Source organism: Melospiza melodia, chromosome Z, assembly GCF_035770615.1.
Source record: "Melospiza melodia melodia isolate bMelMel2 chromosome Z, bMelMel2.pri, whole genome shotgun sequence".
Taxonomy (NCBI): Eukaryota; Metazoa; Chordata; class Aves; order Passeriformes; family Passerellidae; genus Melospiza; species Melospiza melodia.
Genome location: NC_086226.1, coordinates 69572201 through 69600170, shown reverse-complemented (window position 1 = coordinate 69600170; position 27970 = coordinate 69572201). Strand labels below are relative to the sequence as shown.

Here is a 27970-nt window from a genome sequence, read left to right as displayed (position 1 = left end):
CAAATATGATCTCAACACAAAAAAAAATTACAAAGGCTAAAGAAATTAAGATTACTCTGCTATTCAGTACTATGAATTCTGTTGATGATCTAGGAAGAGCTGTCTGTAGCTCCATGGTCTATTTTAGTCAGTGGAATGTGGGTGGGTGCTGGCAAGAAGGATTGTAGGTTCTTTTCTAATTAAAAACTTCCAACAAAAACCTGAAGTTGTCAGGTTTAGTTCTTACCAAGAAACATGGCACTGTTATTGGTTGACTTTTCAGCATTATAGACCTTCTCTCTTTCTTTCCTTTTCTTCCCTCTTCAAATTCTCTCCTATGGCCAAATTATCCAAAAGCAGTGTGAGATTTAATAGCAGCAATACAGTATCTTCACCAAAATGTCATATCTGTTTATGCAGAATTCAAAGTCATCTGGTCATCAGATTTGAAGTATTTTGTGAATTGTGTAACTAAGGTTCCCCATTGTGAAAAGCTTTGAAAGTAGATTTTCTATTTAAGGTCACAATAAATTTCTAAAAACAGTTAGTTAGCTACCCAAGTAATCTCTTCTATCACATCTATTAACTGAAAATGGTTTCTATCCTTTTCTTCATATGTGATGTTTGATTTGGTGACATGCTCTTTTCCTTTATGTGTATATGTTCTCATTATGACTCAACAGCTTAAAACTCTATCTTGCTGACGCTTTAATTATCTTTTCAAAAGCATACAGGGTTTATACTGTTGCTCTTTGTGTTTCAACAAGTTTATCTTCTTTCTCAGAGCCTTCAGTGGTCTATCAGATACTGAACTGGTTAAAGATTTTTGATAGCGGACCTCTCCCAGTCAACTCCATCATTGTTGAGTGTGTTTCAACAGTAAATAACTGCTCTTTGAGCATTAGATCTTTCAATGTTGATTCAGCCACAGAGATATGAAGGTTAATAAACACCACACTTCTTGATGCTAAGACTTGTTATGCTAGAAATGTCTTTTTTTCTGCTCTGGTTTGGCACTGCTGGTTACAGCTTGCCTGTCACAAGATGGCCTGAGTTAATTTCTCCTTCAAGGCACGCTATATGTGCTTGTTAGATTCTCAAAGAACTTACTGGAACACTTTGTGGAGCATTTTACTCACCAGTCAGTGCAGAACTATGCTGCTTGTGTGAACAGTTTTTCTTTAAGTAAGTTGTTCAATCACTGTATACCTCTAGCTTTTACACAAATTGCTTATTCTGCAGGACTCAGATTCTCCCAAGTTTATATTATGGGATGATTGCATTTTCCATTTAGTTTTTTTTTAATGCACCTGATTTTAATCAAGGCCCTTCAGAAATATTTAGGTCATTGTTGCCACTCATCAACAGAAAAATAGATAAGGAAGAGGTTACTTTTGAAGGGCCTGACCATAAGATGTTAGCAGCAGCATCCTGTCTTGCCTGGGATATCTTGGTCACTTACTGTCTCATGAAATCAAACAGGAAAATTGCTGATAACTTTGCCGATCAAGCCTAGAAACACTGGTCTTGGTTAACATACTGAATGTAACTTTGGGAATCCTGCTGACTAGTCTTGGTTCTGTCCCTTTCAAAGACTGGGATCCAGTCTAAACAACCACACTCTAAACTGACATACACATAACTACTTACTCTCCAAATGATGGGGCTGTACCTTCAGCCAAAGTTTAAAACACCCTCTGGTGTACATCTGGTTGTGCATCAAACAGGTATAAAATAAAAAATCTGTAATTGTAATTAGTGGATTCATGTAGCACATAGCAAGAAAAAAATTCTCAGCCTTGTGCAGGCCCAAATGATCAGTCATTATTTAGTTCTCACAGGCTTACATTATTTGGATGTCAAGTTTTTCTGCTATATGGAAAGTCATGAGCCAATGGTGCCCTTATGGCTGAGCAGGCCTGTGGTATCCTGGGCTGCATCATGAAGAGCAGTGCCAGCAAGTCCAGAGAGGTGACCCTGCCCCTCTGCTCAGCCCTGGCGAGGCCTCACCTGGAATGCTGTGTCCGGCTCTGGGCTCCTCAGTACGAGAGACATGGAGCTCCTGGAGCGGGTACAGTGGAGGGTGACAAATATGGTTGAAGGACTGGAGCATTTCTGTTACAAGGAAGGGCTGAGAGAGTTGGGCATCCTCAGCCTTGAGAAGCGACAACTGAGGGGGGACTCCATCACTGTCTATGAGTATCTGAAGGGAGGATGTTGAGAGGATGGAGCAAGGTTCTGCTCAGTGATGCCAAGGAATAGAACAAAAGGCAGAAACTGATATACAGAAGTTCCACCTGAATATAAGGCAAAATTTCTTTACAGTGTGAGTCACAGTGCACTGGAATAGGTTGCCCAGAGAGTTCCCTCAATTGAGATATTCAAGAACCATCTAGATGGAATCCTGTGCCATGTGCTCTCAGATAACCCTGCATGAGCAGGGAGGTTGGCCCAGGGTACCTCCAATGCTCCCTTCTAATCTTTCTCATTCTGTGGTTCTCTGATTGTAAGATAAACTTGATTTCTTGCAAGTATTATTTGAAGATGAACAGGGCTTTCAGCTTTATAATTTGAATGAAAAAGAAAATAAAAAGACTAAGTGGCCACAGAAATGCTAATCTTAAGTTTTTATTATAATTTATAACAACACAGAAATGCCATCACCCAGGGTGTATTTCTCCTCTGATTGCCAGTAAATGTAGAAATAACAGAGTTACACCTAGTTTAATATTCCAAGATCAAAGAACAGGGCTTGTGCTGGTTTTGTAATAGAACAAAAGCATTCTCATTTTTTTATGCCAATGAATGCCCAATTTTATGAATCTAAAATCCAACTCATTCTGCTAGCTTTGTATTCCCAGGGTCTAAATGTACAGTAATTTAAGGTACTTTCTAATTGAGATAAAAATAGCTACTTTGAACTTGATGAACAGCATGTAAAAGTTTAATTGCTTACATAACAACTCAGAGACTAAGGCTGAGGTATTTACTATGAAAAGTTTGGTTACTAGTTTCCCTTTTCTTTCCCACTACACAGTGTTGATGCAAATCTGAGATTGCCTGGTGACAAAATACAATTGGTCCATGGAGAAGGAAGCCGTGGCAAAAGAATCCCCAACTGCCTGAGCAGCTTCAGAATGGTTTGGTTTATTTTCTCTGGTCACAGAACCACAGAATGGTTGGGATTGGAGGAACCTTTGGAGATCATCTGGTTCAACTTCCCTGCTAAAGCAGGTTCACAAGGAACATGTTCAGGCAGGATGGCCAGGAATTCACAAGACACAAATACGGAATTTATTTGCATAGATAATATAATTTGACGAGTTGCTGTATTTCCCATCTAATGTTTCTAGACTCACTTTAAGATTCATCTTGCCCATAAATACAGCAAAGCTGATGTTGAGAGAAGAACAATACAAGGATAATTGTGTAGTCATGGGATTTGGGTTTTTTCCTGTACCTATCAAAGATATTGTCATTAATTTTTGCCTTATTGACAAGCTGTTATTAAGTTCTATGCAGCTTCAATAGAAAGGCCAACACCTCTGTGGGTGAGCTTGGGGAGCCTGGTAGAGAAGAAAGTATGAATCTTTTTACCAAGTTTTATTGGCAGATTTTAGCAGATATTTTAGGATCTGAAAGAAAAAGATGTCTGTTCATCTACTTGGAGCTGGAAAAATCACAACATTACTTTTTATTTATTATTATTTTTAAAATGTATGAAGAAAGTGCTGTTACTGTTCCTTTCTGAACTTGTCCTTTGTGCCTCTCTGCCTCTTTCCTCCCAACTATGGTCTTCAGTCAGCAAAATCCTCAAAATAATGACACAGCATGAAACAAACAGAAACAATGGCTATCAGCAGTATTCTTGGATGATATTCCAAGATCTGACAACACCAGGACATGGCCCCATAAAGCAATATACAGTAAGTGCTTGTGACTTAAAAACTTCTAAAAACTGGGGCAGGGTGCTGTGGCATGAAAGCTTCTACCAGAGGTTATGTTGCACCATACACACTTATGTAGGAATACCATCCCAGTTACACATCTAAGTGGGAGGGAGAAGTGAAGAGAGGGAGAGAGGGGTTATCTTATCAAAGCTCCCAGTGGGTCTGTGGCAAAGCCTAGTTTGGTCTCCTATGCTAAAACCCACAGATAGTAGTGTTTTGCTCTGGAGAGCTGCTTTTCTGATTAGCAGTAACTGTCAGCAAGCTTTATCACCTACTCTGCCCTTGTTATGAGATATACAGGGCATGCTCTGACATATGTCAGATCCAAGACGTATCCTCTAGGCAAATTGTTCATTCAGTTGTAACATTCAATATTTAAGGTTCAAATTCAGGTGTCCAATGCTTTTTCAGAAATCTCATTTACTTTTCATCTTGAACTTCATCTGCTAGGAGTTGAGACAGTGGCATAGGCACCCTGAGAGTACAGACAGAAATACTGCAAACAACTTAAATGATAATATTTCCTTTAAAAAAAAAATCAAACAAGATACTTCTTTACTTCTGCACAGTATTTACTGAAGCATTTTCAATAAAAACTGAAGAGGATCAGCCAATCTTTTCAGTTATTTCTGAATATTTTGAGTTATTTTCAAAAATTGGTGTTTCTTATTCTGGGAGCTAAGTGAGTAACCAGAAACTAGTTATTAATTTGATTAATTGTAAATAAGCAAGCGAGACAGAATTCAGATAGAAGGAATCTTCCATCAAGCTGTAGTTACTCTTTTTATTGCCATTTGGAAAGAAGCACTTGATAGAAAACTGTTCAAGAATGCAGCTGCACAATGAATAGCTGAGTGATCTGTTAACAGGGGTGAAATACATTTATTCACTCTAGCTGAAGATGTTTGCTGTGGAGTTTTTAAAAATGTATTTGGTAAAAGAGCTATTAATATAAAATATTTTGTCTTCATGTGTCAAAATAAGCAGTGTAGTCTATGCCAAAAATCCTTAGGAGAAAAAATAAAGAGATTTAGATAACATGGTGATATGCATTGTCTGCAAAGGAGACAGAACAAATACATATGGCTGAGGAGATGTTTAATCCAGCTTGCCCTTCAGATTTTCAATTATCTGCATTTAGACACTTGCAAACGAAAAATGCACAGCAAACTTCCAGGCATCTCTGGATTAATTGAATTACTTTGACCATCACAACCCTTTTCACAGAGAACAATTGAAGCAAATACTGGTACATACATCTTCTGGGGAATTTAACGTTAGGGGTGAAGAAAACACTGTAATTAAAAACTAGGCTTTCTTTAAGTTTGACAAGGAAAAGATTAAAATTTTGATCCTATCTAAAACAGAAAATATAAGTAGATATTAGTCTGTGTTTTCAATAAAGAGATTTTTACATGAAACAAGCAAGATTTGCTGAAGATGTTAAGGATGAGCATGTTGGGACATTAGTCTTACCCTCCCAAGTCTTTAATTATCTTTTTGTACAAATTAGCTAGGGTTTGGGCAGGTGACCTCAGGGCAGAAGTGATCTGTGATGAATCTCACCAGTGGATTCAAACCTGAAGTAATGGAAGAGATTGTGAACACTGTGAATTCTACATCACTGTGAGCATAAAGAGCAAGTTAGACAAGTCAGGAACCATAATACTGACCTTGTTGTAGAGCAGAAAACAGAACAAATGACCTCTCAACATCTTTTGACACTTACTTCTTATTGCCATGCATTGAATTTAAAGTAGCCTTTGTATGTAGTTTAATTATTTGGTTCTGAAGTATGTCTTAAACAGCAATTAATTGTGTGTTTGAGACACCATAGACAGGGACATAACAAGGAGATCAGTTCCAGTCTAGCTACTGTACTTTTTTCAGCTGATACACATCTTTGGTACTTTCTTTAAAGAATATTTTTATTAAAATTTTTAATTTGTTCTCTTTATAAATATGATGTATTTCTTCAGGCTTTGTGCCAAAAATATTTTCCTGATTGCTGCATGAGGTGTTTAAAATTATAAAAAGTTGCTTCAACTTCTTTTTATGAAAGGAATAGTAGAAATTGCAGTGATTAGTAGGTCTGCTACACAGTGGGCTGCCAAGGAAGTGGAAAATTGTAATTTCCAAACCATTTAAATATGTTGTGCCAAACAATAGCTCTCTGAACCATTCCCTATAACGATAAGCTACTTATGACCACTGACAATGTATGCTTCCAATTTCAGTAAGTTTAAGGGAGAAATATGCAGTAATGACATCTGTAGTGTGTTCTTCCAAAAGCAGGATACTCGTATGTAACGAGCTGCTGCTGAAAAATCTGGTCAAGATGTATAAGCATAGCAGAAGCTGATTTAAAGTGTATACATGCTTAACTAGGCAGAACAGTAATTTAAAAACCACAAAACAGCAAACAAGCAAAACGCCAAATCAAACAAAAACCCACAAACAAACAAAGCCCACCAAAACCCAAAATCCCCAAAACTGGAAGAGAGCAGCTTACGTAAATAAATCAATAAAGCTGATGATTCAATGAAAGTGGGTTTTGTGTCCCTTGAAATCAGACAGCGATAATTTGGTGTTTGTTATAATAAAGCAGGAAAAGATCAGGTTATGTCACTTAAATGCAGTGGTGATGGAGGACTGGGCTGAATTAGCATTCAAAGGCATTAATGAAAAGCCACCATTGCACATGAGCAAAACTTCAGGAATCTCACTGGAGTTATCAAATATGCCAAATTCGACTTTTGTGTTAAGCTTCCCCGATTCCTCACCTTGGCACTCCTCTGTTGTGGTAACTGGGCAACTGTATTTGTAGATTAAGTTTATGGCAGCTTTCTAAAGTGCAGGCTCACGGACAGGAATGACGACTCTGAGCGCTAGGGCTATTACTACTTTTCTAGAGTAGAAAACTCTTCAGGCAGCACTCCTGGTCCTGCCTGAACACGAGGTTCGGGGATTAACCTCAGCGGCGTCTAAGGCCCGCTGTGAGAAAGCTTTACTTTATTTCAAGCAGTAAGGGCCGGCCATGTACGGCTGCACCAGCTCCGTACCTCGTAGGACTGATGCGCCGGCTCCGTGCCGGGAGGCAGCTGCGGCGCCTCCCCTGGGGGACACGGAGCGCCCCCGGCCCGGCGCTGCGGCTCGGTCCCGTTCGCCGGCGGCACAGCTCCCACGTACAAACAGGTGTGTCTATCCAGCCGCCTTTCCCGGGAATCATAAATAATCCTACCATCCGTTTCTCCCCCCGCCGGCGGGCTATGGGCAGCAGCAGCCCTTATCAGCCTTGCCACCTGCCTGGCCGGGGCAGAGGCGGTGTCCCGGGGAAGGAAAGGGGTTGTGCCAGGGAAGCGAGGAAAAAAAAAAAAAAAAAGAAAAAAGAAAATAAGAGAAAAAGGGAAGAAAAAGAGAGGGTTTTGCGGGCAGAGCCGGGGGAGGAAAGGGGCCTCGCTGAAAGCCCCGGGGGTGCCGAGGGCCCGGTGGCGCCGATAAGGGCGTCCCGCCCGCCGGGAGGCAGCGGCTGCCGCCCTCCGCCCGGGGCCGCGGGCCCTGCCCCGGCTCTGCCCTGCCCCCGGCTCTGCCCTGCCCTCGGCTCTGCCCTGCCCCCGGCTCTGCCCTGCCCCCGGCTCTGCCCTGCCCCGGCTCTGCCCTGCCCCGGCTCTGCCCTGCCCTCGGCTCTGCCCTGCCCCCGGCTCTGCCCTGCCCCGGCTCTGCCCTGCCCCCGGCTCTGCCCTGCCCCCGGCTCTGCCCTGCCCTCGGCTCTGCCCTGCCCCCGGCTCTGCCCTGCCCCGGCTCTGCCCTGCCCCGTCTCTGCCCTGCCCTCTGCTCTGCCCTGCCCCGGCTCTGCCCTGCCCCCGGCTCTGCCCTGCCCCCGGCTCTGCCCTGCCCCGGCTCTGCCCTGCCCCCGGCTCTGCCCTGCCCCGGCTCTGCCCTGCCCCGGCTCTGCCCTGCCCTCTGCTCTGCCCTGCCCTCTGCTCTGCCCTGCCCTCTGCTCTGCCCTGCCCCCGGCTCTGCCCTGCCCCGTCTCTGCCCTGCCCCCGGCTCTGCCCTGCCCCCGGCTCTGCCCTGCCCCCGGCTCTGCCCTGCCCCGGCTCTGCCCTGCCCCCGGCTCTGCCCTGCCCCGGCTCTGCCCTGCCCCCGGCTCCCCTCCCCGTCCGCCCCAGGGGCGATGCGGAGGCGCCGAGGGGCGCGGCGGCGGCGTTGGGGACATGAGCGCGGGGGGCGGCCGGGCCCCGGGGCCGCAGCTGCTGCTGCTGCTGCTGCTGCTGCTGCCGGCGCTGCCGCGGGGCGCGGCGCGGGGTGAGTGCGGCCGGGGGGGACAGTGTCAGCCGGAGCGGGGCCAGCCCTGCCCCACCTCAGGTGCCCGCCTTGATGGGTGCCCTTGGTGGGGGTGGCGGAGCATTCCTTGGGGGCAGCCCATGCTGGTATGCATGTCCGGGTCTATCCCATGGTGGTTGATGGTGGCGGAGCCTCCCTTGGTGGTGGTGATGGTACCCGTGGCGTTGGTGGCGGAGGTGGCCGTGGTGGGTGCTGTCCTGTGCGCTGGCTGAGGTGTCTCCTGGACACCTGCTGACCGCGGTGGTGGCAGCGACCTCGTGTCCTGCCGGGCTGAGAGGGCCTTGCCACGGCGGGAGCTTGAGAGAGTGCACGGGTAGGACCAAAGCAGTGAGGGGACTGTAGTGCTGGCATGATAAATTGTGTGTTGTGAAGGACAAAGAAGTAATAAAATTTCAGCTGCAGTAGTAAGGGGAGGCGGGGGGGGGGTGGGGTGGGGGGGTGGAAACACATTTTTGTATCTCCTGAACCAGCAATCTGGGGAGGATACTCCCATGTCTTATCAGAAGATTGAGGTATCACAAGAAAGTTCTCTCTGTGGCTGTTTGTACATTTAATTTTCTGATCTGTGTAGGCTGCCATTGCATGCTGACAGTTTTTCTTTCCTGCTCTTATCAGAAACACACACACATACTCAAATATATAAAAGCATGTATAATTAGGAATAGGAATCTATGACGCTTCCCACAGCCTTGAGACGCCCATAAAAACCTGAACCCCTGTGCATATGGAAAGGCAGCTTTATCACAGTGATAAATTTGATGCATAAAAAAACCTTAGTGTTCATCTTCCTTCTTCCAGTTCTGGTTATGTATTTAGACATTGTAGAGTAGTCAAAATTTGTCAGAGATGCTAAATATGCAGTGATGTTAGTATTATCAATTTCAGCTATCTTAGAAAAATAAAAAATTCCATACTTCTATGTCGAGCAACATCAGACATCAGCTTGTGCAGTATTAGTTCATTATTTTAAAATGTAAAAAGGCATCAGCATACACATGCTTTGTCTACATTAAATCTATCCTTTCTGACATTCGTCAATTGGAAGGTGAAGGTATGTGTGATAACAAAAAGAGCTAATTAAAAAATGGAGGAAAATTAACATAATGCCCTGAAAGTATGAATGCAAAGAAAAAAAATTCTAATTTCATGTATATTTACAGCCATGTCAAATTATAGTAAATTAGGTTGTATACTTCTCAACCACTTTTAATATAAATTAATTTATTAAATTACTTTAGTGTGAGTAATTTTACTCCTGGCAACATTAGCAACATTTTTATTAATAACATTTTTACCATATTGACACATGATACAAACAGATTGCTAACTATCCCAAATGTCTATGCCTAAATAATAGAAAAAAGCACAACAAAACAGAGGAAACAGAAATAAAGACAAAAGATAAACAAATGGACATGGAGGAAAAATTAGTAATGTTGGATAGAGCTACTTACTACATACCTTCTAAACCGTTCTGAAACCTGAAAAACTCTTCTCTTTGTTCTTTTCTCAGAGAAGAGAAGGATGGACAAAAATGTTCAATGTAGTTATTTGTTTAATCCTTTCTGTTTATTCTTAATCTTTCATCTTTTAATACAATAGCTGTGGTTTTCCTCCAAGTTCCAAAATGAGGTGGGAGGAGGTAGTAGTCTATTCTATGTGTTTTAATCTGGATTTTATCTTCACTTTCAATTCTGTGCTGGTTATCCTACCATGTCACTTGCTGGGTATTTCAAGAAAGGTAATTGTGGTTTTTTGTCCTTAAAGTAATTGTGAACAGATCCATTCCTGATGTCTGTGCAACTTGCCACATTCATGCAACATGTCAGCAAAGTGGAGGAAAAAGTATTTGTATCTGCAATTATGGATTTGTAGGCAATGGAAGAACCCATTGTCAAGGTAAGCTGCCTGCATCTAAAATGGAAAGAAACTCTGTAACTTCCTAAAATGCTCCTTCTCAAGTAATTTTAATGAATTCTTCAAAGTGTGCTAAAAACTTTGTCGTTTCCTGGAATAATCTCCCATGAAATATATTTGGATTGTTTTTCCTCCCCAAAAGGCTTGTACATATTCAGAAGTGCTGTTTAGCATTTTGTTACTGTAATTTAGTGTAACTAATTTTACTCATGGCAACATTAGCAACATTTTAATGAACAACATACCAGGCTGATAATGTCCTTGTAAGACTATCTCATATCAATACGTGAATCAAAGGATAATGACAAAGACTGTGTCTTACCAGTGCTTGAAGGGGGTGGCCCTTCACCAATGATGATCTTCTGCCACCAATGTCTCTTACCCTTCTTTCACAAAGCACTGACAGCTGCTGGATCCTGCACAGAGGTCAGGTATTCATTGCAGGAAAGCCATAGAACTATGGAATGCTTCAGTTTGGAAGGGATGTTACAAATTACACAGTTCCAACCCCTTTGCTGTGACCAGGGACAGCTTCCACAAGTCCCAAGTTGCTCAGAGCTCTGTTCAAGCTGGCCTTGAACACTTTCAGGGATGGGGCATTGGGGTATCCACAACTTCTCTGGCAACCTGTTCCAGTGCCTCGCTACCCTTACAATGACGGATTTCTTCAAAGTGCCAAATCTAAATCCATCCTCTTTCAGTTTAAAGCAGTTCTCCTTTGTCCTAGAACTACAGGATGTTGTCCAAAGTGCCTCTCCAGCTTTCTTGAAAGTAGTCTTTAGGTACTGGAAGGCCATAATAAGGGCTCCTCAGACCTTCTCTGTTCTAGCCTGAGCACCCCTCAACCCCTTCAGCCTTTTCTTGTGGAAGAGGTGCTCCAGCCCATGGGTATCTTCATGGCCTCCATTGGACTTGCCCCAGCTGGGCAATGGGCACCTCAGAGCTGGATGCAGGTTCCAGGTGGGCTCTCCCCAGAGCAGAGCAGAGGAGCAGAATCCCCTCCCTGCCCTGCTGCCCACGCTGCTCTGGATGCAGCCCAGGACACGTTTGGCTCTCTGGGCTGGGAGTGCCCATGGCTGGGTCATGCCCAGCCTCTCACCCAGCACCCCCAAGTCCTCAGCAAGGCTACTCCTGATCCATGCTCTACCCAGACTGTAGGGGGATTGGGATTGCCCCCACCCAGGTGTTCCATGAGGTGCTGTATGGAATGTACACCACAAGGAAGAGTGGAAGGATAGAGTAGCACCCTCTGGTTTCAGCAGCTCTTAGATAACTTAAGCTGTGTCACAAAACTGCATTCACATTTTCATCCAGGGACAAAAGTTTCTGTTGTTCTCCAGCTTACTAGCAGTGTTTACATCCCAAATAATTTATAAAGGAAATCAGTAAGGAGAAGTCTGGTTACTTGAGCATGAGTGAGGAAGGGAAGTCACCCAATTTTTCTTAATTTCTCTCTGATGTTTTTTGAATGTACTGACAGATAAAGATGAATGCCAGATTGGAGCCAGCAAGATCTGTGGAAATCATACCCTGTGCCATAATACACATGGAAGTTTTTACTGTGTTTGCCTTGATGGATACCGAGCCTCCAACAACAACAAGACATTTATTCCCAATGATGGCACAAACTGTACAGGTGGATATCACAAAGAATCCTGAGCTTGACAAATCCAGAACTGCACAAATTTTTTTTTCTTTTCTATCACTGTAGAACTTATTTTCTGACACTATATCAGAGAACCGCTGTTGTTAATGTGCTTGTTTGACATCCAGGTTCCTAACAGCTATGAAATCGTTCCATTTTGAACTCTGTTGTGTTACAAATCATTACTTTGCAATCTCATTCAAACAATGGTATTTTCAGAAGAAGCAGCAACAGCTTGATTAATGAAATAGGATGATACTTAAAATTTCCCACATTGCAACTTTTGTGTTTGGTGTAGAATATTAACCAGCTTCTTGTTAGTGATGAACTGTTGTAACCAACTAAGAGATGTCCAGATACAGGATTTTTCTGGAATTGTTTGAACAGCATATAACATTGGAAACTATTTGTCAAGTAAACCAGCAGTAATTCTAAAGATATCTAGTGACAAAATTGCAACAGTCCTCTTTCCAGATACTTGAAGATGAGACAAAGATAAGCTCCTTTGTTTTCCTAGAAGAGCTGTGAGAAGCTGTGTAGAACTCTTCAAGGAAGAGTTAAGCTTGGGCCCTTTATTAATTAATTAAAACAAAACCCCCTATTATGAAGTGCATTTACTTTTCTCTGAATTTTTAGATATTGATGAATGTGAGGAGTCTGGGCTGTGTGGTCACAATGCAAGATGTGTGAATACTGAAGGAAGCTATATGTGTTACTGCAATGATGGTTATAAATTAGAAACTGGAGAACGTTCCTTTCGTCAAGATGGAAACATATTTTCATGCAAAGGTGAGAGTCTTTGGATGCTCTTTTTGCTAGCAGATAAAATCACGTGTTGCACCATAGCGTAGAGCCTGTTCTGGCCTGTGCTTCTCCAGGCAGAAACCCTTTCTCTGGACTTTGCTTGCCATAGGTTGTTTTTTTTCCTTCTTGTATTCAGTTTGTTCCAGTGATGTCAGGATCCCAGAGTAAACACCAGATATTCCTACAGGTTCTCGGCAGTGCTTTAGATGTGCAGGGTCAGAGAAGCTTGATGATGTTATGAAAGTAATGTAGTTCGTTTCTGAGTAGAAAGGAAGTGTGTTGTAATCCAGTTGTTTATGTATTCACACCCCATAAAGGGGAAGAGAAGACAGACTGAATAGCTGATAAGAGAGGTTGGATGAATGAAAAAAGCCTAGGGAACAGGAATAATAAAATAACAGTTTAGCTATTTATTACGTACTGTGCCTCCTGCATAAATAAACAATTCAGGTTATGTTGCCATAACAAAAAAAAAAAAAAACCAGAATCAAGTTTCCAATTTGAAAGTGTGTCTTTAGTGTCAGTTTTCACAGATGCAAACTGCTAGCAGTGTAAGCTGTGGATATCCTAGTATATAGTGAACACAGGCATCCCAGGTGGAAGGAGCTGCCTAGATTATACTCAGCTTTTATTTCTGAATTATTGCCAGAACCTTCAACACATCTCACAGCCTGTAATTGCTCACTTTTTCTGACTGGAGTGCTCCGCTTGGTTTGCCAGAACTGCTGATAATCCTGCTTCTTATCTCACTGACTGGCCCCTCCATATTCTGTGGTGAAGTAGAGTGTCTGTACCGATTGTGTTTCTTGCAGAGTTGCACAAGGGAGCCCTGTCCAAGCAGATGTGCTGAGGAGTGGAGCTTTTGTATGCAGGCTGTTTCAATGAGATGAAGGATTTGAGGGGCAGAACATTTCAATTTATCTGCTGCAGAGTGCTTCACTTTTCCCATGCACAGGGAAATAAGGCTGTGCTTTGGGGCCTGAAATTTTCCTGTTGATGTTGAAGTATCATTCAGCCATGGCTGTAACGAGACTGGCCCATGCAAAGCACCATCACATTGCAGTGTCTCATCTTCGGTGTTGTGAGTGGCTCCAGTTGTATGTTAGTAAAAATGTAGCTCAATAACTGCTTCCCTGTGTTCCTCCAGTTGTGGCCAGGACAATTCTTCAAATCTATTATTGTACCTCTTTGGTAAGCCCTCAGACTCATCAGATCAGGTGTATTTTGGGATGTGACTATCTAGTTTAGCTGATTTTAAAGCAGTCAATGTTGTGATTTATGTACTGTGAGATCTTTCAACCCAGTCTCTTTGCAGAAATCGGATGTGGTTCCCCTCCTGAAATGAAGCATGGCTACATTGTGGGGAACTACAGCTTGCTACCAGGAAGTGCAGTTCATTATGAGTGTCAAGAAGGGTTTTACAGCAATGAAGGAAAGTTCTCGTACTGCACTGCAAATGAAACTTGGGAACCTGCCTCTTTAAGCTGTAAAGGTGAAAAGAGTCTTACATCTTTCTTAAATTCTTCAGTAAGGGGGTTCATGCATGGGGAGTGTGTTTGTGAAGATAGTAGACTATTTCCACAATCTGAAGGAAATGTTTTTTCAAGATCTGGTTATTTGCAGAAAAAGAAGAAAATTAAAGGACATGTTATTGTTTGCCTTTTTCTTTAGTGTAGTGACATTTTTTATGCTAGTCCCTGCATTTTTACAGACACTGCAGTGTGTCCTCCTGCCTGTAGGCTGAGGCCTAGAAAACAACTAGATTTCTTTAGCATTTCATGGGAAAGGCTCCAGAGTTGAAAGGTGTCACTGACCTCTTATGAAAGCATCAATTTTCCTGACACCTTGTGAACTTTTTTCTGAAGGTTTGCTGTAGGTGCAAAAGAGGGCATAATAGCAATCCTCATCTCTGGGTAGTCTTCATAATTTTAAGAACATTTGTGCATGAGCAAACACTTCCACATCTCTGAAGAGTTAAGTTTCCTGTGACTGTCTTTAAAACATGTACTTGCTTTGGTGTTCTAATCATCCATTCTCTGGCAATATTACTGTTTATGGGTGCAGGATTCTTTTTGCGTTCCCATGAGTAGTTAGAAAGGCTTTGTGTTAGTTACATGATACTTGAAGTGCTAACTAACAGAATACACACTGCGATAGCAATTCTGTAGGGGAGAATTGTCATCCTGGAAATTGTCACTTAGTGAGGAGAGTTCATTCTTTCTCTGAAACAGTCCTCCTTGTTTCCAATTCTTTCCCTTCCTCTGTCTCTTTTTTTTTTTTTTTTTTTTCTCCAAGAATGGATAGAAATGTAACATTTATGGGAAGTGAATTAAAATAAGGGTGCTAAAACAGTGTGGCTGGGAAAAGCAAAATATTAACTATCACTAGAAATTCATAAGAAAGAAAAGATAAAACAATTTTAAAACAATGCAAGTAACACTTTCACACCCCCAAAAAACAAAGGATGATGAATTTGAAAACAAGAAGGAAGTGCCCAGAGTCTCAAGAGGTTCCTAGAGAAAGATTGTGGAATGTAATTCTTGTGAGTTGTTGATATTCATTGGCCTTCCTTTGAGTGTTGCTCATTGTGAATGGTAAAGAACTACCTTACCCAATGTAATCAGGTTTGTAAAAGCAGGAGAGTCTAAAGATTCTCAGCTAGACTGAGGAGGGAGTCACAGATTTAGCATGCTATTCTGAGAGAAAGACAGAAAAGCATCCTTTTATTTGGAAGTAGAAGTTTGGAGTAGCTACAGCACTGTCAGGCATAGTGGGAATATTGCAGAGGACCTGAGGAAATATTGCATTACTACAGGAGAAGAGGGTTGGCTAGTAAAGATGAAGAAATAGTTATGTGAGTACAGCTGTCATTGCTCCTGCTGGTTGACTAGATCTGTCTTCCTCTTCCTTCATCTCCTCAGGTGTGGACTGTGGGGCTCCACCTTTTGTGTTGAATGCACGTCCAACATCTGTGAGTGGGACCACATACAGAAGTGAAGTCACCTATGGTTGTGATCATGGGTACCTGATGGCAGGTGGCAGTGGCACTGCAGTCTGCAATGCCAGAGGACAGTGGGATGGCCCTGATTTGGTCTGCAAAGGTAAATGAAGCCTGCCTTCTGGTTTTTTTAGCATAGATACTGTTTAAATCACTGTAATAAATATCAGTCATCCTCTTTGGGCATTCAGTTTACACAGTCTTCTGGCATAGAAAGTTGTCACAAAATAAAAACCATATATTGAACAGGGTGGTTTTTTTTGTGTTGCTAATGAAGTTGCAATAAATTGTTGAAAGTTAACATTCCAAGAACATAATCCCAATGGAATTACCATGAGATGAAAATGTAGCCTAAATTGCTGATGTTTTTCCAGTTCAATATCCACTCTACTTTTCTGATAGCAGTTGAAGCCACTATCAGAAATTAAACTGCTATTAGTTATTAACATACCTTCAAAATTCCTGCATTTGGACAGTTTCCAGTTGCAAATTATGATTGCTGATACATGCTGTTGCCTTTTGAGATGAGTCGGGTCTCTTACAGTGCCATGATTTGGAGGAATGTAGTCTAAAGAGTTCCTCAATAAGATGGAACACAACGATACATTTAAAAAAAACTCTTCAGGTTTGTTTTTTTTTTAACCTGGGCTCATATTCTTCATTAGGAGACCTTAGAATAATTACACTCTTTAGTCAGTTTTCACAGCTTCACTTTTCTACTTGTTGGTTAAGCAATATCTTTTCAGCTTGATACTGGATCAAGCTTTCGGTTTATTGCAATCAAATGTAGTAATTTTTTTTAATGCTCCATGTGTATGTTATAACCACTCTCCACTTTTAGAATGGCCTTTAATATTCTTATTCTGTGTCATCAGTCTGAGGAGAAGGTTTGCAGTGTTACACAAGAATGTGCTTCTGCATTTCAGTCTGCTTACAGAATGGCCGTGGGCAGGTAGCTGGAACAGGAGGAATTTTTCTGTCTCATCACATACTGTCCTTCCATGAGTTAAGCACATGCTTCCATTAGTTATTCCAAGGCTTATTCTCATGATTTATAGTAGATAGATTCATACTCACTGGTGTATGAAAAGGAAGATAGTCATGATGGTAGATGTATTATCCATTGAAATACATAAGTTTAAATGTTCCTTTAAATGTTGTACATATCATGTTTCTATAAGCTTTGGCTTTTACTTCTTTGCTTTCCTTTTGTTTTTAATAGAATTTCAGAATCACTTAAAATGATTGAATGGTTTTAAAAGAACTTTTTTGCTCCATATGAGCTTTAATGAGGGTAAGATTTTAATTCTTACAGTGTTTGCTTCTTATAACTGAAGTGATGTAGAATCTTTTATTGAGGTATAACGTTCATTGTGAATTGAAAAGCAGATTTTACCCTAAATAATACTGTTCCATCTATTTGATCTTCACTTTTTATTCCTTTTCTTCCCTGTTCTATTATTCAGCCCCCAAAACCAGAGCAAATGAATTAAATTATTAGTTCATTATCCCAGCTTCCTAATTATCTGTGAAGTGGTTTGCATAATCTATCAAATTTTCCCCCAGAATTGGTCATTCATCTTGTCTATAGCAGCATCTCTTTTCAAAATTTGAATTAAATCCACTGACAAAGGAACATAACCTTCTTGATGCTGTTCTTTCACGACACTCCTAGGACCAAGTGTGTTTTTTAATATCTACTTTACTAATGGTAGGTAAAATAAAGGAATAAATAGCTTGTGGAGGTTAAGAGAGTGTTGTGGGAAGATAGACTTGTTCACAAAAATTTGCTTAAAGATCCTTGCTCTCCATTTCTAATCAGGACACTTTCTTTTATTTTATGGGTCATCTTGTAGGATAAATATCTCAGCCTGCTAGAAGGTCTCCAGCCACAAAATTTTGGGATCTGATGACCTCCCTGACTTCTAGGAATCTCTAAGAAGTGGAAAAAACAAAGCATAACCTGCTGGGACAGTTCATCCCTCCATCTTTAGGACTTCGATATGTCTTGCCTGTTTTCATTTAAATGTTTTGTTTTCCTGCTTTTCTCTGTTCTAGAAATAGACTGTGGCAAACCTTTGCTGATTCCACACACGACAATGACCTGGGACAACTCTACCACTCTGTGGAGCAGAGTGTACTACCACTGCAAAGAAGGATATTATTTCAATGGAGACAGGAATTTTTCAGAATGCACAATAGATCAGTCATGGGAGAATATTACATACGTGTGCAAAGGTAAGTATTACCATAGAAAGTTGCTATTTATATTGCAATTTAATTAGTTTGTCACTCCTGTTCTGAAGTTAGGAGCCGGAGGAAGAATGAGGGCAAGAAACCCCTTTCTGATTTATGATGTAGGGAATGTGGTGGTACTTTTGGATGGAGAGGTCACAGAAGAGAGTGTTTACAATACAGCAACTTCTACTGGATGCCACAGATCTTCTATAGCTGTCTTGCTTTTTTTCTCAAACAGAAATTGACTAATGCTACTGGAGTTTTGTTGCCTCATACAATTGCCTTCAGCTTCAGAAGCCCATGGAGTGTCACCAGAGGGGCAGAAGGCCTTTAACAATATTTTCATGTTACTCTAATACTGTAAAAAGCACTCCAGTGAAAATACTGGCAATTTAATTTGAAGCACTTTATCTCTCTCTCTCCCTCATTGTTTATTTTGTTTTTTGTTTTCTCGTAATGATCAAAACAAAATTTGTTCATGGTTGCCTTTCCAGCCTACATCTAGTTTTCTGAATTTCATTTCAGAATTATTTTCTTATTAAAGAATGAGTTCTGACAAGGGAAATGTGTAATAAAGGTGTTGTCATACTGTGTGCTTGGAAACAGGACGTACTGACATTTTATTAACAGCAACAACAAGCAGATGTTTTGGACTGTTACTGTTGTGCTCATTAATGTTCTCCTGTGTCCTAAAAAGGAGTAGTCTATCACTTTCTATCTCTAGCAGTGATGTCTTTTGCAGAAGATGGTGTTCATTTAGCTTTGAAACATCTTCATGTTTCAAAGTTTTCAAAATGACTAGAAATGTGTCCTTGCCTGCTGCCACTTAACTTTGTACAAAGTTACTGCATGAGGCCTCTCTTCCCTCACTTGACCTCTTGAGCATCTCTGGTGAATGTAAAACATGTGACATCAAGTAAAACGAGTATGCAGAAAAGCAGTTCTCTCAGCTGTTAAAGTGTCCAAGTGAAAATGGAACTGCTGTTGTTAGAAGTCACGATTCATATTTCATTCGGGAAACTCACATGAGTGTATTTTGTGAATTGATTTTGAAGCCAGCATTGTGTAAAGTGACTGAGTTAGTCAGGTCTGTCAGTCTTTGAAGTGCCAAGAGTTGTCTTGAGCGCTGTGAAGTTTTGAAGGGCCCGAACCTGCAGACTGCACTCACAGGATTACCATGGATTTCAGCAAGAGCTTTGCCAGATTCCAGCCCTAGCTGCTGGATCAGAGAGCCAGAAAAGTCAGTTATTATCAAATAGAGTGGCAAAGAAGAGTTACAAAAATAGCCTAACTAGTCTAGACTTCTTTAAAAAAAATTAGTCAACAGAAAATTGTTACAAATCTTCCATCTTCTTGACTTCTACATTTTTCATATTCACTAGAGTTAACAAATTGCTTTAAAATTAAATAAAATTTCTGCTTGTGCAGGAATGCCTTTGACATTTACGTGCTCTTAATGGCATGTAACAGTAACACCCATTAAAATCAGAGAAAGTATGTTCCATTCCAAACTAATTCATGATAGGCATTGGAAAACCAATTGTCTTTTATCCTGCCTGAAAAATTCCATTAGAAATGAGGCAGTTAACAGAACATCTGCAGGAAATTCTCTTTGACAATTAATTTCTTCATTTCTTAAAAAGTGATTGTTATGCATGCCTTTTATTTGCATTGTTTGGTGCATTGTCTGTTTGGATACATGGTAAATATATATGTGTGTGTGTGTGTGTAATAGTACTTTTCTAAGTAGCTAGTTTAAATGCTAAAAATATTAATTTTACATTTAATTAATTAAACTTTTTAATTGCAAAGTTAATTTTATTTGTGATGCTGATTGGATTAAGCCATCAGTAAGGTAAGGCAGTAGTAAGCTGGATTGGAATTTTTACCAACCTCTCATTTATACACATGAAATGAGGTGATTGAAGTGCTGAGAACAGACCAGCGATTAAAATACCTGTTGTCTAGTGTGCTCATCATGTGAACCTACACATCTTGTGTGTCTGGTCCTCACAGAACTTCTTTCCCTGTGGAGTAGAAGTGCTTGGTTTCCCAGAATCTCAGAACCGTTATTGTTGGAAGGGCCTCTGGATATCATCCAGTCCAATCTCCCTGCTAGGGCAGGGTTGCCTAGAGCAGGTGACGCAGGAACACATCCAAGTGGGTTTGGAATGTCTTCATGCTTCCCTGAGCAGCCCCTTCCAGTGCTCTGCCACCCTCAGTGTAAAGAAGTTTTCCCTTATGTTCAGGTGAACCTTCTTGTGTTTTAGTTTATGGACATTGCTCATCATTCTGTCTCTGGGAACCACTGAAAAGAGTTTGGCACCACCCTCTTGGCACCTGTCTTTGAGATTTTTTCATTTATTTAATTGCAAAAATATGTTTGGTTAGTAGCAGATGGCATTTGCAACATTGTTCATCACTTACAGAATTGAGGTATGGGGTTGTGGGGGCACAGACTCCTTTCACCTCAGGATTTCAGGGCAAAGATATTGATACAGAATTGAACAGGCAAAAATATACAAAGAAATCTAATACCTGGGGTTTTTCTTTCCACTAAATTGCTTCTATGCATGGGGATAGGTAGGAAGAACTCTGGAAATGAACTTGCATGTGTGGATTCTCTTTTAGCTACTTGAAGATAAATGTCAGAGTGGAGCTGACTCTGTCTGCTTTCTGGTAAAAAAGCTGGTATCTTTGAATTTCTTGATGTAATTTCTCCCCCTCCAACATTCACTGGTGCTGTTGAAATACTTTGCTTTTTTCTGCATTCTACCATTTGTGTTGTGTTTACTAACACCTGTCTTTCCTGGCTGCCAACAGCCAGGTGCTATTTGCATCTCTCTATCCTCTCCTAAATCTGCCTTTCTCTCTTTGACTCCTGAAGGACTTTTCACCTTTCACCTCTGGTTCTCCAGGTATTTATTTGCATGTTGTTTCTAGGACCCTTTCTTTTGGGATGAGAAAAGGTTGTGAAGGTCACCTGAAGATCAGTGGGGTAGCAGTGAACTTCACTTGTCTTGGTTAATCATAAGTTTAAATGTATAGTGCTGAGATATAGGCAAATGCAGGGTCTTTGCTCTCCCAGTTTATTTGTGAGTTTAGATGCATTTCAGACCTGGATGCTACTGTCTGCTACTGTCTGCTACTGTGTGTTTCACAAAGTGAGTTCCCAATCTCTGTAAGCCACTGCCACTGTTATGTTTCAAGAAACCTGTCTCCCTCTAGTTGCAAAATGTTTTTTTCAGAGAAGTCTTTGTGCTGTTTATTGGAGAGACTGTTTATGCTGCTGGGATTAATGTTAAACCAGGGCCTTTCTTTATATTTGGTTGTCCAAACAAAGATTGTGTGATCAGTAAGAGTAAAGGAGAAAAATCAGTCTCCTCAGAAAGCTGTAGACTTTGTTGTGGTAATTGCTCTGCAGAGGTTTTCATGCTCTTTCATTCACATCCATTTAAAGTGGAAACTTTTGAGAAAAGATCTGCTAGCTATTCTGTGAATTTATGGTCATTGCCCCGTGGACTTGTCCTCAAAGTTCAGAAAGCATAACAAAAAAAGTTGATGTGTTTACAGAAAAAAAAAAGCTACTAGTTCTGCCTTCTTCCTTCCAAGGAGGCCACTGTAAAGATTTCTTTCCTTGCCTAAATATTCAGTGCAATCCCTTTTATTGTTTTCTGCTTTATTTTCCTTTTTTTTTTAGCTGTATTATATAAATTCATAAGTCAAGTTGCAGATTTTCTTGCCAAGAAGTCTTGTAGATTACTCCCTCTCTTGTTCCCTCCTGCCTCCTTGTTATGCATTTTAATTCAGATCTCATGGATATGGAAACATTTTCCCTCTGTCTCCGTGTCCTTCTTGCTATCCACTCTTTTAATAAAACTGTGTCTTGTTTAAAGAATGCAACAACTGAACATAATCTTTTGCTTTGTTTTGGTACAGAAGCCTTAGACTGCAGAGTTTGGGGCAGTACTGCAAAACAGATAACAATAACAATAAGCAGCCCTTAAATAGAGTCAATTGCACAGCTATTTATAAGAAACTTGTTTTAGAGGACGCACAGATTAATTTCTTTCTTCTGTCCTGGAAACATGAAAGCTTTCAACAGCATTTCCAAATACAATGAATGTGGAATGGGGGAGTTAAAATTAGTTGGGAGATGAACTGTTCTAGTGAATGAGGCATGTATTTGTTGAATATATGGAGAGGGAGATAATGTTAGAAAACAGTTTTATGGCAGTTCTAATAATCAGGAAAAAAAAGTGCTGCAAAATACATTAACAGTTACATTGTAGTTCTAAATATCTGCCTAAGTATGGAATGCTAGAAATGCTAGAAACTCTTAATGTCCTGATTTATTTTAGTGCCAGCTTGATATCCACATGCTACAAGAGGTCCCCTGTGAGATAGTAATGAAGTTTATATGCAAGGCAAGAGTGCCCTGACCTGTGCTTGCTTTAACATCAGAACAATTCACTAACTATTTTGTGAATATTCCCTGAAGTATCTACCAATGCTATCCTATAAATACCTTTCATTTTTTCAGCAGCTAGTAAGTGTTTTTCGGCTTAGATTCTGTATGAGGTTGGGTTTGTATGACCTTGGTCATATAGTGAATGTAACAAGAGAATATGGTGGTGGGAGAAAGGAATGAAAATTTGAAGGCTGGTGAAGGAAAGGAGTCGGTATGCTCGCTGTCGATCTGAGTTGTGACCAGGAGCTTAGCTCTTAGCTATGTGAGAATGGTATCTCATCATGTAAGAGCAACTGCACTGTGTCTAATGACAGCAGTGAGAGAGCTGCTGAAAAAAAGTGTGGATGAGCTGACCTTCCTAGCTGTGCTTTGTCTCTGAGAAAGCCTGATCTTCTATAAAGTGTACAAATTAACAGCTGTGTGTTGAGGGATGTATCTCTGGTAGCTAGAGCTGTATTTCCTACATGCTTGGTTCTGTGGGCTCCATTGTTTTAATCTAGTGTTTGTTTGGAAAAGTTTTCTGCTGTGTTATTTAATTTTATTTATTCTACAACAAGAAAAAAAATGCCAAGACCTTTTAAAAAGCAACTCGAGTCAATAATGAACCAAAACTTTGATTCAGCTACAAATAAACTCTTTTCCAGTCTAACACAGAAGCTTTCTTAAAAGTTCCTTGGGTCAGTTTATGTAATGCTGGCTGTATGTTTAAAGAGTTCACAGTCTTTAGCTCAGGACATGCTTCTTCAGTTAGCCTGTTATTTTAAGTTTAGGAGCCAACACAGTTAAGAGAAAGCTTTCTACCTAGCATGTGCTTACCTTCTTTGGCTTTTTCCTGTTTGGACAAAAGAAACACAGCAAAAAAAAGACCAAACCACAGAAAAAGTAAGAAATAAGCAATTGCTCCAAACATAAGCTATGCATGAGAAGTAATTATTTTCTTTCTGTGTTCATGCTTTTGGTCACAGAGGAGGAATTATTTAGTAATTTATCCATTTTCAATGAAACATGTGTGAGGTGGCAAAGGAAAAGTGGAAGAATGGGAGTGCAGGAAACATACACAGTAAGTAACAATGGAAGTATTTGAGATTGGGAGTAACTGTGTTGTGGTTATATCTGCTGATTCAGCATTGGATATTTGTGTTGTGGGTTTTGTTGGTGAGGCAGTTTGTCTCAATCTTCCCAGTGGAACTCCTGGAGGTGACTAGCTGTGTCAAGAAAGAAGAAAATTCCTGTCCTAAAGGTAGGTGAAAAACTCAGGGTTCAGGGTGTCATTCCCGTAAATCACCTAAATGCCTGTTTGAATCTTTAAGAGGTTATTGCATAAGTTTATGTTTTAGTGAAGTTCCGTTGAAAAGCTCAAGCTCACGTTGCCACAGAAAACAGTGCAGCACTTGGGCTCTGTCCCTGTCTTTGACAAGCTTCTCAACTGAACTGTGTCTCACTTGCAGATACTGGATATAACATGTTTTAAAAATGCAAGGTATATCAAAATAGTGTGCCTTGCTCAAAAGTTTCAACTGATGTATATCTGAACATTTTAGAACCGTTTTTCTTGGAAATTGAAAACAACTTTTGTAAGGACTTTTTTTTTTCTTTTTTAAAATCTACATGAGCATAAGAATAAAGCTTAAGGCAAAAATTTCCAGAAACAAAAATTCGATCAGTGTTATTGAAAGCCAAAACAACATGATAAGACTTTCCATGATTTCACAATAACATCCCAAGAAAGGGGGTTTTGTTTGTATTTGTGTTTTTTGGTTTTTTTCCCTTTTTTTTAGTATCTACAACTAAGGAAAAAAATAAAAAGGATTATTTAGGGTCCAGGGTAAGTACATTAATGTGGAAAACATTTCAAGGTTGGGTAATAATTTTTGAAAACAACCCATCTTTCTCCTCCTATGTTATAACCAAAGTATTTTTAGTTTGTGTACTTTTATTGAGCACTGCTGAGATGGAAAACACAGCTTCCCAGTTCCCCTAACAGGTCGAAACTATTTTTTATGTAGCCAATGGTAACTGGCAAGCTGTGGGTCTCTGGTATAATGTGCTCTCTTCACATGCTTTTCCTGAATTCTGTCATCTGAAAGACACTTCAGAATAGCCAGAGAAGGTGAGCTTTGTCTGTCCCTTCATGTCATACAAGCAACAGATTTCTTTCTCACTACGCTGGGACAATCTTAGACAAGCTTGTCTACTGTTTTTTAGCGTTTTGTCTTACTATTGCTTCTGTGGGGCACGGGGGAATAACTAGCAAAAGGGAAAGAAAGTAACAAGTAGATGTACTTTCTGTCTTTGTGCTGTAAACAAGAAACAATATTTGCTTACACATTACTATTTCAGTTGGAGATCTTTGTAGGGTCCGCAGTAGATTAGGTTCCTAATAGATTGGATTAAATTCAATTATAGATTCCTTCTATCTCTTGTAGAAATATATGAAATAATATTAATAATTTTAACAGACAGAAGAACTAAAGATCTAGTTTGTTAAGACATTCCATGGCTAGTCAAAATATATATTTTCCTTGAACTGATTCTCTAAACCAGATGTAATCCTGTGTTCCCTTTAAGAACCAATAGGACGAAATAAGGTAATATTCTGAATTTCGGAGAGTCAACAAATTGCATTACTGTCTTTGTTTCAATAGTTTCATATATTGGGCCAAAGATTGGATGAGAAGATATTCTCAGAAGATGTGATATTTAACATCAGTACAAGTGAAGATAATCCAAAGGTGTGTTTAGATCTGGACTCTGGAAGTAACTACGTAGTGAATATAACTACCATTTCTTCTGCAAACATCACTGTCTCAGTTACAGTAGCAATTCAGACAAAGGGTAGGTTGTGTTTTGTATTCCATGTGCTTATAAAAGAACTTACTGTGCTGCAGAGTTCACTGATCTGAGTCTTAACAGACAGGAAAAGGAACTGTTTCCTAGACTTCATAATTCTTTATGCTGGCTACATGCATGTAGCCACTGTCAATATCCTCTTTTTTCCAAGATGTTTTTCTTTCTACTCACTTGGCCATTGACTCTATGAGCAAGGAGACCAGGGGCAGAGAGTGCCCTTCTGAAAGATTCTGCAAATTTGCTTTTTCAGGACTTGCCTTCTGACTGAGGCAGGATTGGTACAGAATTTTGGTCCATGGTACAATGCCTACTGGTTTCTAATTTTTGCCTTGAAATATGATTCTCTCTCTGTAGTAGAGTTCCCTGTTGCTTGGCTGTGTGATGCTAATCAAAGTGGTATGAGCATTACAGACAATGTTCCTGTGTTTACCAGTGATTAACAGGCTCTGGCAGTTATCAGTAGCTGTACAGAAGTCATGTTCTAACAGTGGATTTCTGTAGTGTTTTAGTCATAGAGCCTTTAGGCTTGTCTTCTGATATACTAATTCTGGTGAGACAGACCTTGAGAAATAATTGCTTTTGGAATCCACAAAAATGCTTTTGCTCACATGCTTTTTCCCAAAGGGCATCAACTATGACAAATTGTTCTGTGATAATTTTATTTAAATCAGGAGGCCTGAACCCTTGATCTTTCTGTCATTATAACCTCCTAGGCCTGGACAAGTAAATCATGTGTTAGATTTCCTAAATAGCATGCTTGGGTTTCCCCAAAAGCCGATTTCTCTATAAAAAAGATCATGCTTTATTTATCCTGTTTGTTCATTCAAAAAGAAATGATAGCCTACCCCTCTGTCTCAGAAAAGAATGAAATTTAAAACTTTAAAAAAATTTTTCTTCTCAGCTGCTCATATTCAATAAGCTGAAGGAGGTAGAGTTTTCTGAGTTGATCTCTTTTTTAATTGTCTCTACAGTAAAGGAAGCTTTCAATAATGTATTAATTTTTAATGATACCTGCTTGAAATGGAGGAGAAATGTCAGGGGAACTGATGTGGAAGACAAATACTCAGTAAGTGACAATTTGTATTTTGAATCTAGAAAGCAATTTTTATCAATCAAAAAGCTAATTTTTCAAACACATACTGCTAGCAGTGTTCCTTATCATAATAATGTCTCGTAAAACCCCAAAGAATAATCTTGCATAGCAGCCAAAGAAACACCATGCTCTCTTGTAGTCCCCTGTTTCTTGATCATTTTTCCCACACTTAACTCTTAATTTACTCTCCTTATCTATACTTTTAATTTTGCCATGTTCAGGCAAACAACTCACACGACTCTATTCCGGTTCCACTGAGTCAGTTCCCTTTGCCTTGTGGTATGCCTTCAGTCTGCCCTTATCCCAGTGGGGAATTTGTACATGAACTACTTCTGCCAGGACTCCCGACCACCTGCTGTTGTCTCAAGTTTCTCTGTGCCAGGAGACAGTAAGAGATTATCTGAAGGCATAGGATCTATTTAAAGGAAAATTAATGCACAATTCATATCCAGCAAGCATTTTTCTTTTCATTTTAGAAAAATCATTTGATCAGGAGAGGCTTTAAGTTATTGACTTCATGATCATTTCAGTCATCAACAATAAAACAGGAAATCCTACTGAAACAAAAAAAAGAACCCATGAGCCTGAATTTCACTGGAAATATAGGTGTCTGTAGACAGATCCCAGAATGTAGCTGGCATTTTGACATAGGTCAAAATAACTTGATTTTGTCTTGATCCTCAGGGTGTAACTGGAGAGGTGCTCACATGAGCTTACTTTTTAAATTCACCAGGAGGGTATACTTCAATGAAAGTGAGCCGTTAGTGGAAGCCTATATGTCAGCAGAAAATATGGTCTTGGGGAAATTAATAAAAAAGAGGATAGACTAGGAGGAAAAGTGAAAGAACCAGGAAAATATCAGATCTGATCAAGAGGAATCAACTTTTGGAAGGATTAGAATTTGAGTAACTATCAATGCCTACAGTTTTGACACATCATAAACAGTGCTCTCTTCTGCTGTTTCTTCTAATTAAGAGCATGAGATGGCTGATTGCATGTATTGTATTATAACATTTCAATTTTCATGCTGTGATTGTTTGGTTACAGTTTCATGTGCAAGGCCAGCGTTGGTATCAGAAGAACTTCTTTCATGAAATGACCTTCGAACTTTCCACACACAAGCAAGCTCCTGAAGTTTGTTTAGACTTGCAACCAGGCACCAATTACTCTATTAATATTTCCATGGTAGCTTTGAATTTTTCACTGCTTGTTTCTATGACAACACAAATTACAGGTAGGTTCTTGCCATTTATTTTATATAATTACAAAAGCACCTAGTGGGCATAAGAGACTCAAGTGAATCTGCATTGTTGATCTCACTGTTGTATGGTGGGTTGCCAAAGTATTCTTTTCATGCTCAAAACTGTCCATTGTTTGTTTTCATGGGTTTTGTAGAGTTCAGAGCCAGAAGGGGGAGAAAAATTGAGGTGTAGATGTTAATGTGTCATTTTGAGACATCGAAAAAGATAGTTTGGTGGATTGGACACAGGACTAGTATCTAATACAGCTGAGTTAAATTCCTCACCCTTTTAGAGGCTAAGGCTTTTTTTAAAGAAAAACTTCTCCCCACAGTGGAGTTAATAACTCAAATGCACTTTGTGTTGGTATTTATGACAACAGAAACAAATACCACTGAAGTCTGCAAGAATCCAAACTAGAGTACAGGAATCTGCAAGTA

General features: G+C 40.2%; 1 protein-coding gene across 3 annotated transcripts in view; it reads left to right on the top strand.

The window, feature by feature from the left end:
- SUSD1 (sushi domain containing 1) overlaps nucleotides 1-27970 on the top strand; it is a 49317-nt gene that overhangs the window by 203 nt on the left and 21144 nt on the right. For all 3 annotated transcript variants that reach the window (XM_063180844.1, XM_063180845.1, XM_063180846.1), the window contains exons 2-11: nucleotides 10044-10175; nucleotides 11674-11829; nucleotides 12475-12627; nucleotides 13958-14134; nucleotides 15564-15743; nucleotides 17699-17878; nucleotides 23315-23409; nucleotides 24995-25184; nucleotides 26171-26265; nucleotides 27340-27526. In XM_063180844.1, coding sequence (XP_063036914.1) covers nucleotides 10044-10175; nucleotides 11674-11829; nucleotides 12475-12627; nucleotides 13958-14134; nucleotides 15564-15743; nucleotides 17699-17878; nucleotides 23315-23409; nucleotides 24995-25184; nucleotides 26171-26265; nucleotides 27340-27526 — 1545 coding nt within the window. The remainder of the gene's footprint in view (nucleotides 1-10043; nucleotides 10176-11673; nucleotides 11830-12474; nucleotides 12628-13957; nucleotides 14135-15563; nucleotides 15744-17698; nucleotides 17879-23314; nucleotides 23410-24994; nucleotides 25185-26170; nucleotides 26266-27339; nucleotides 27527-27970) is intronic.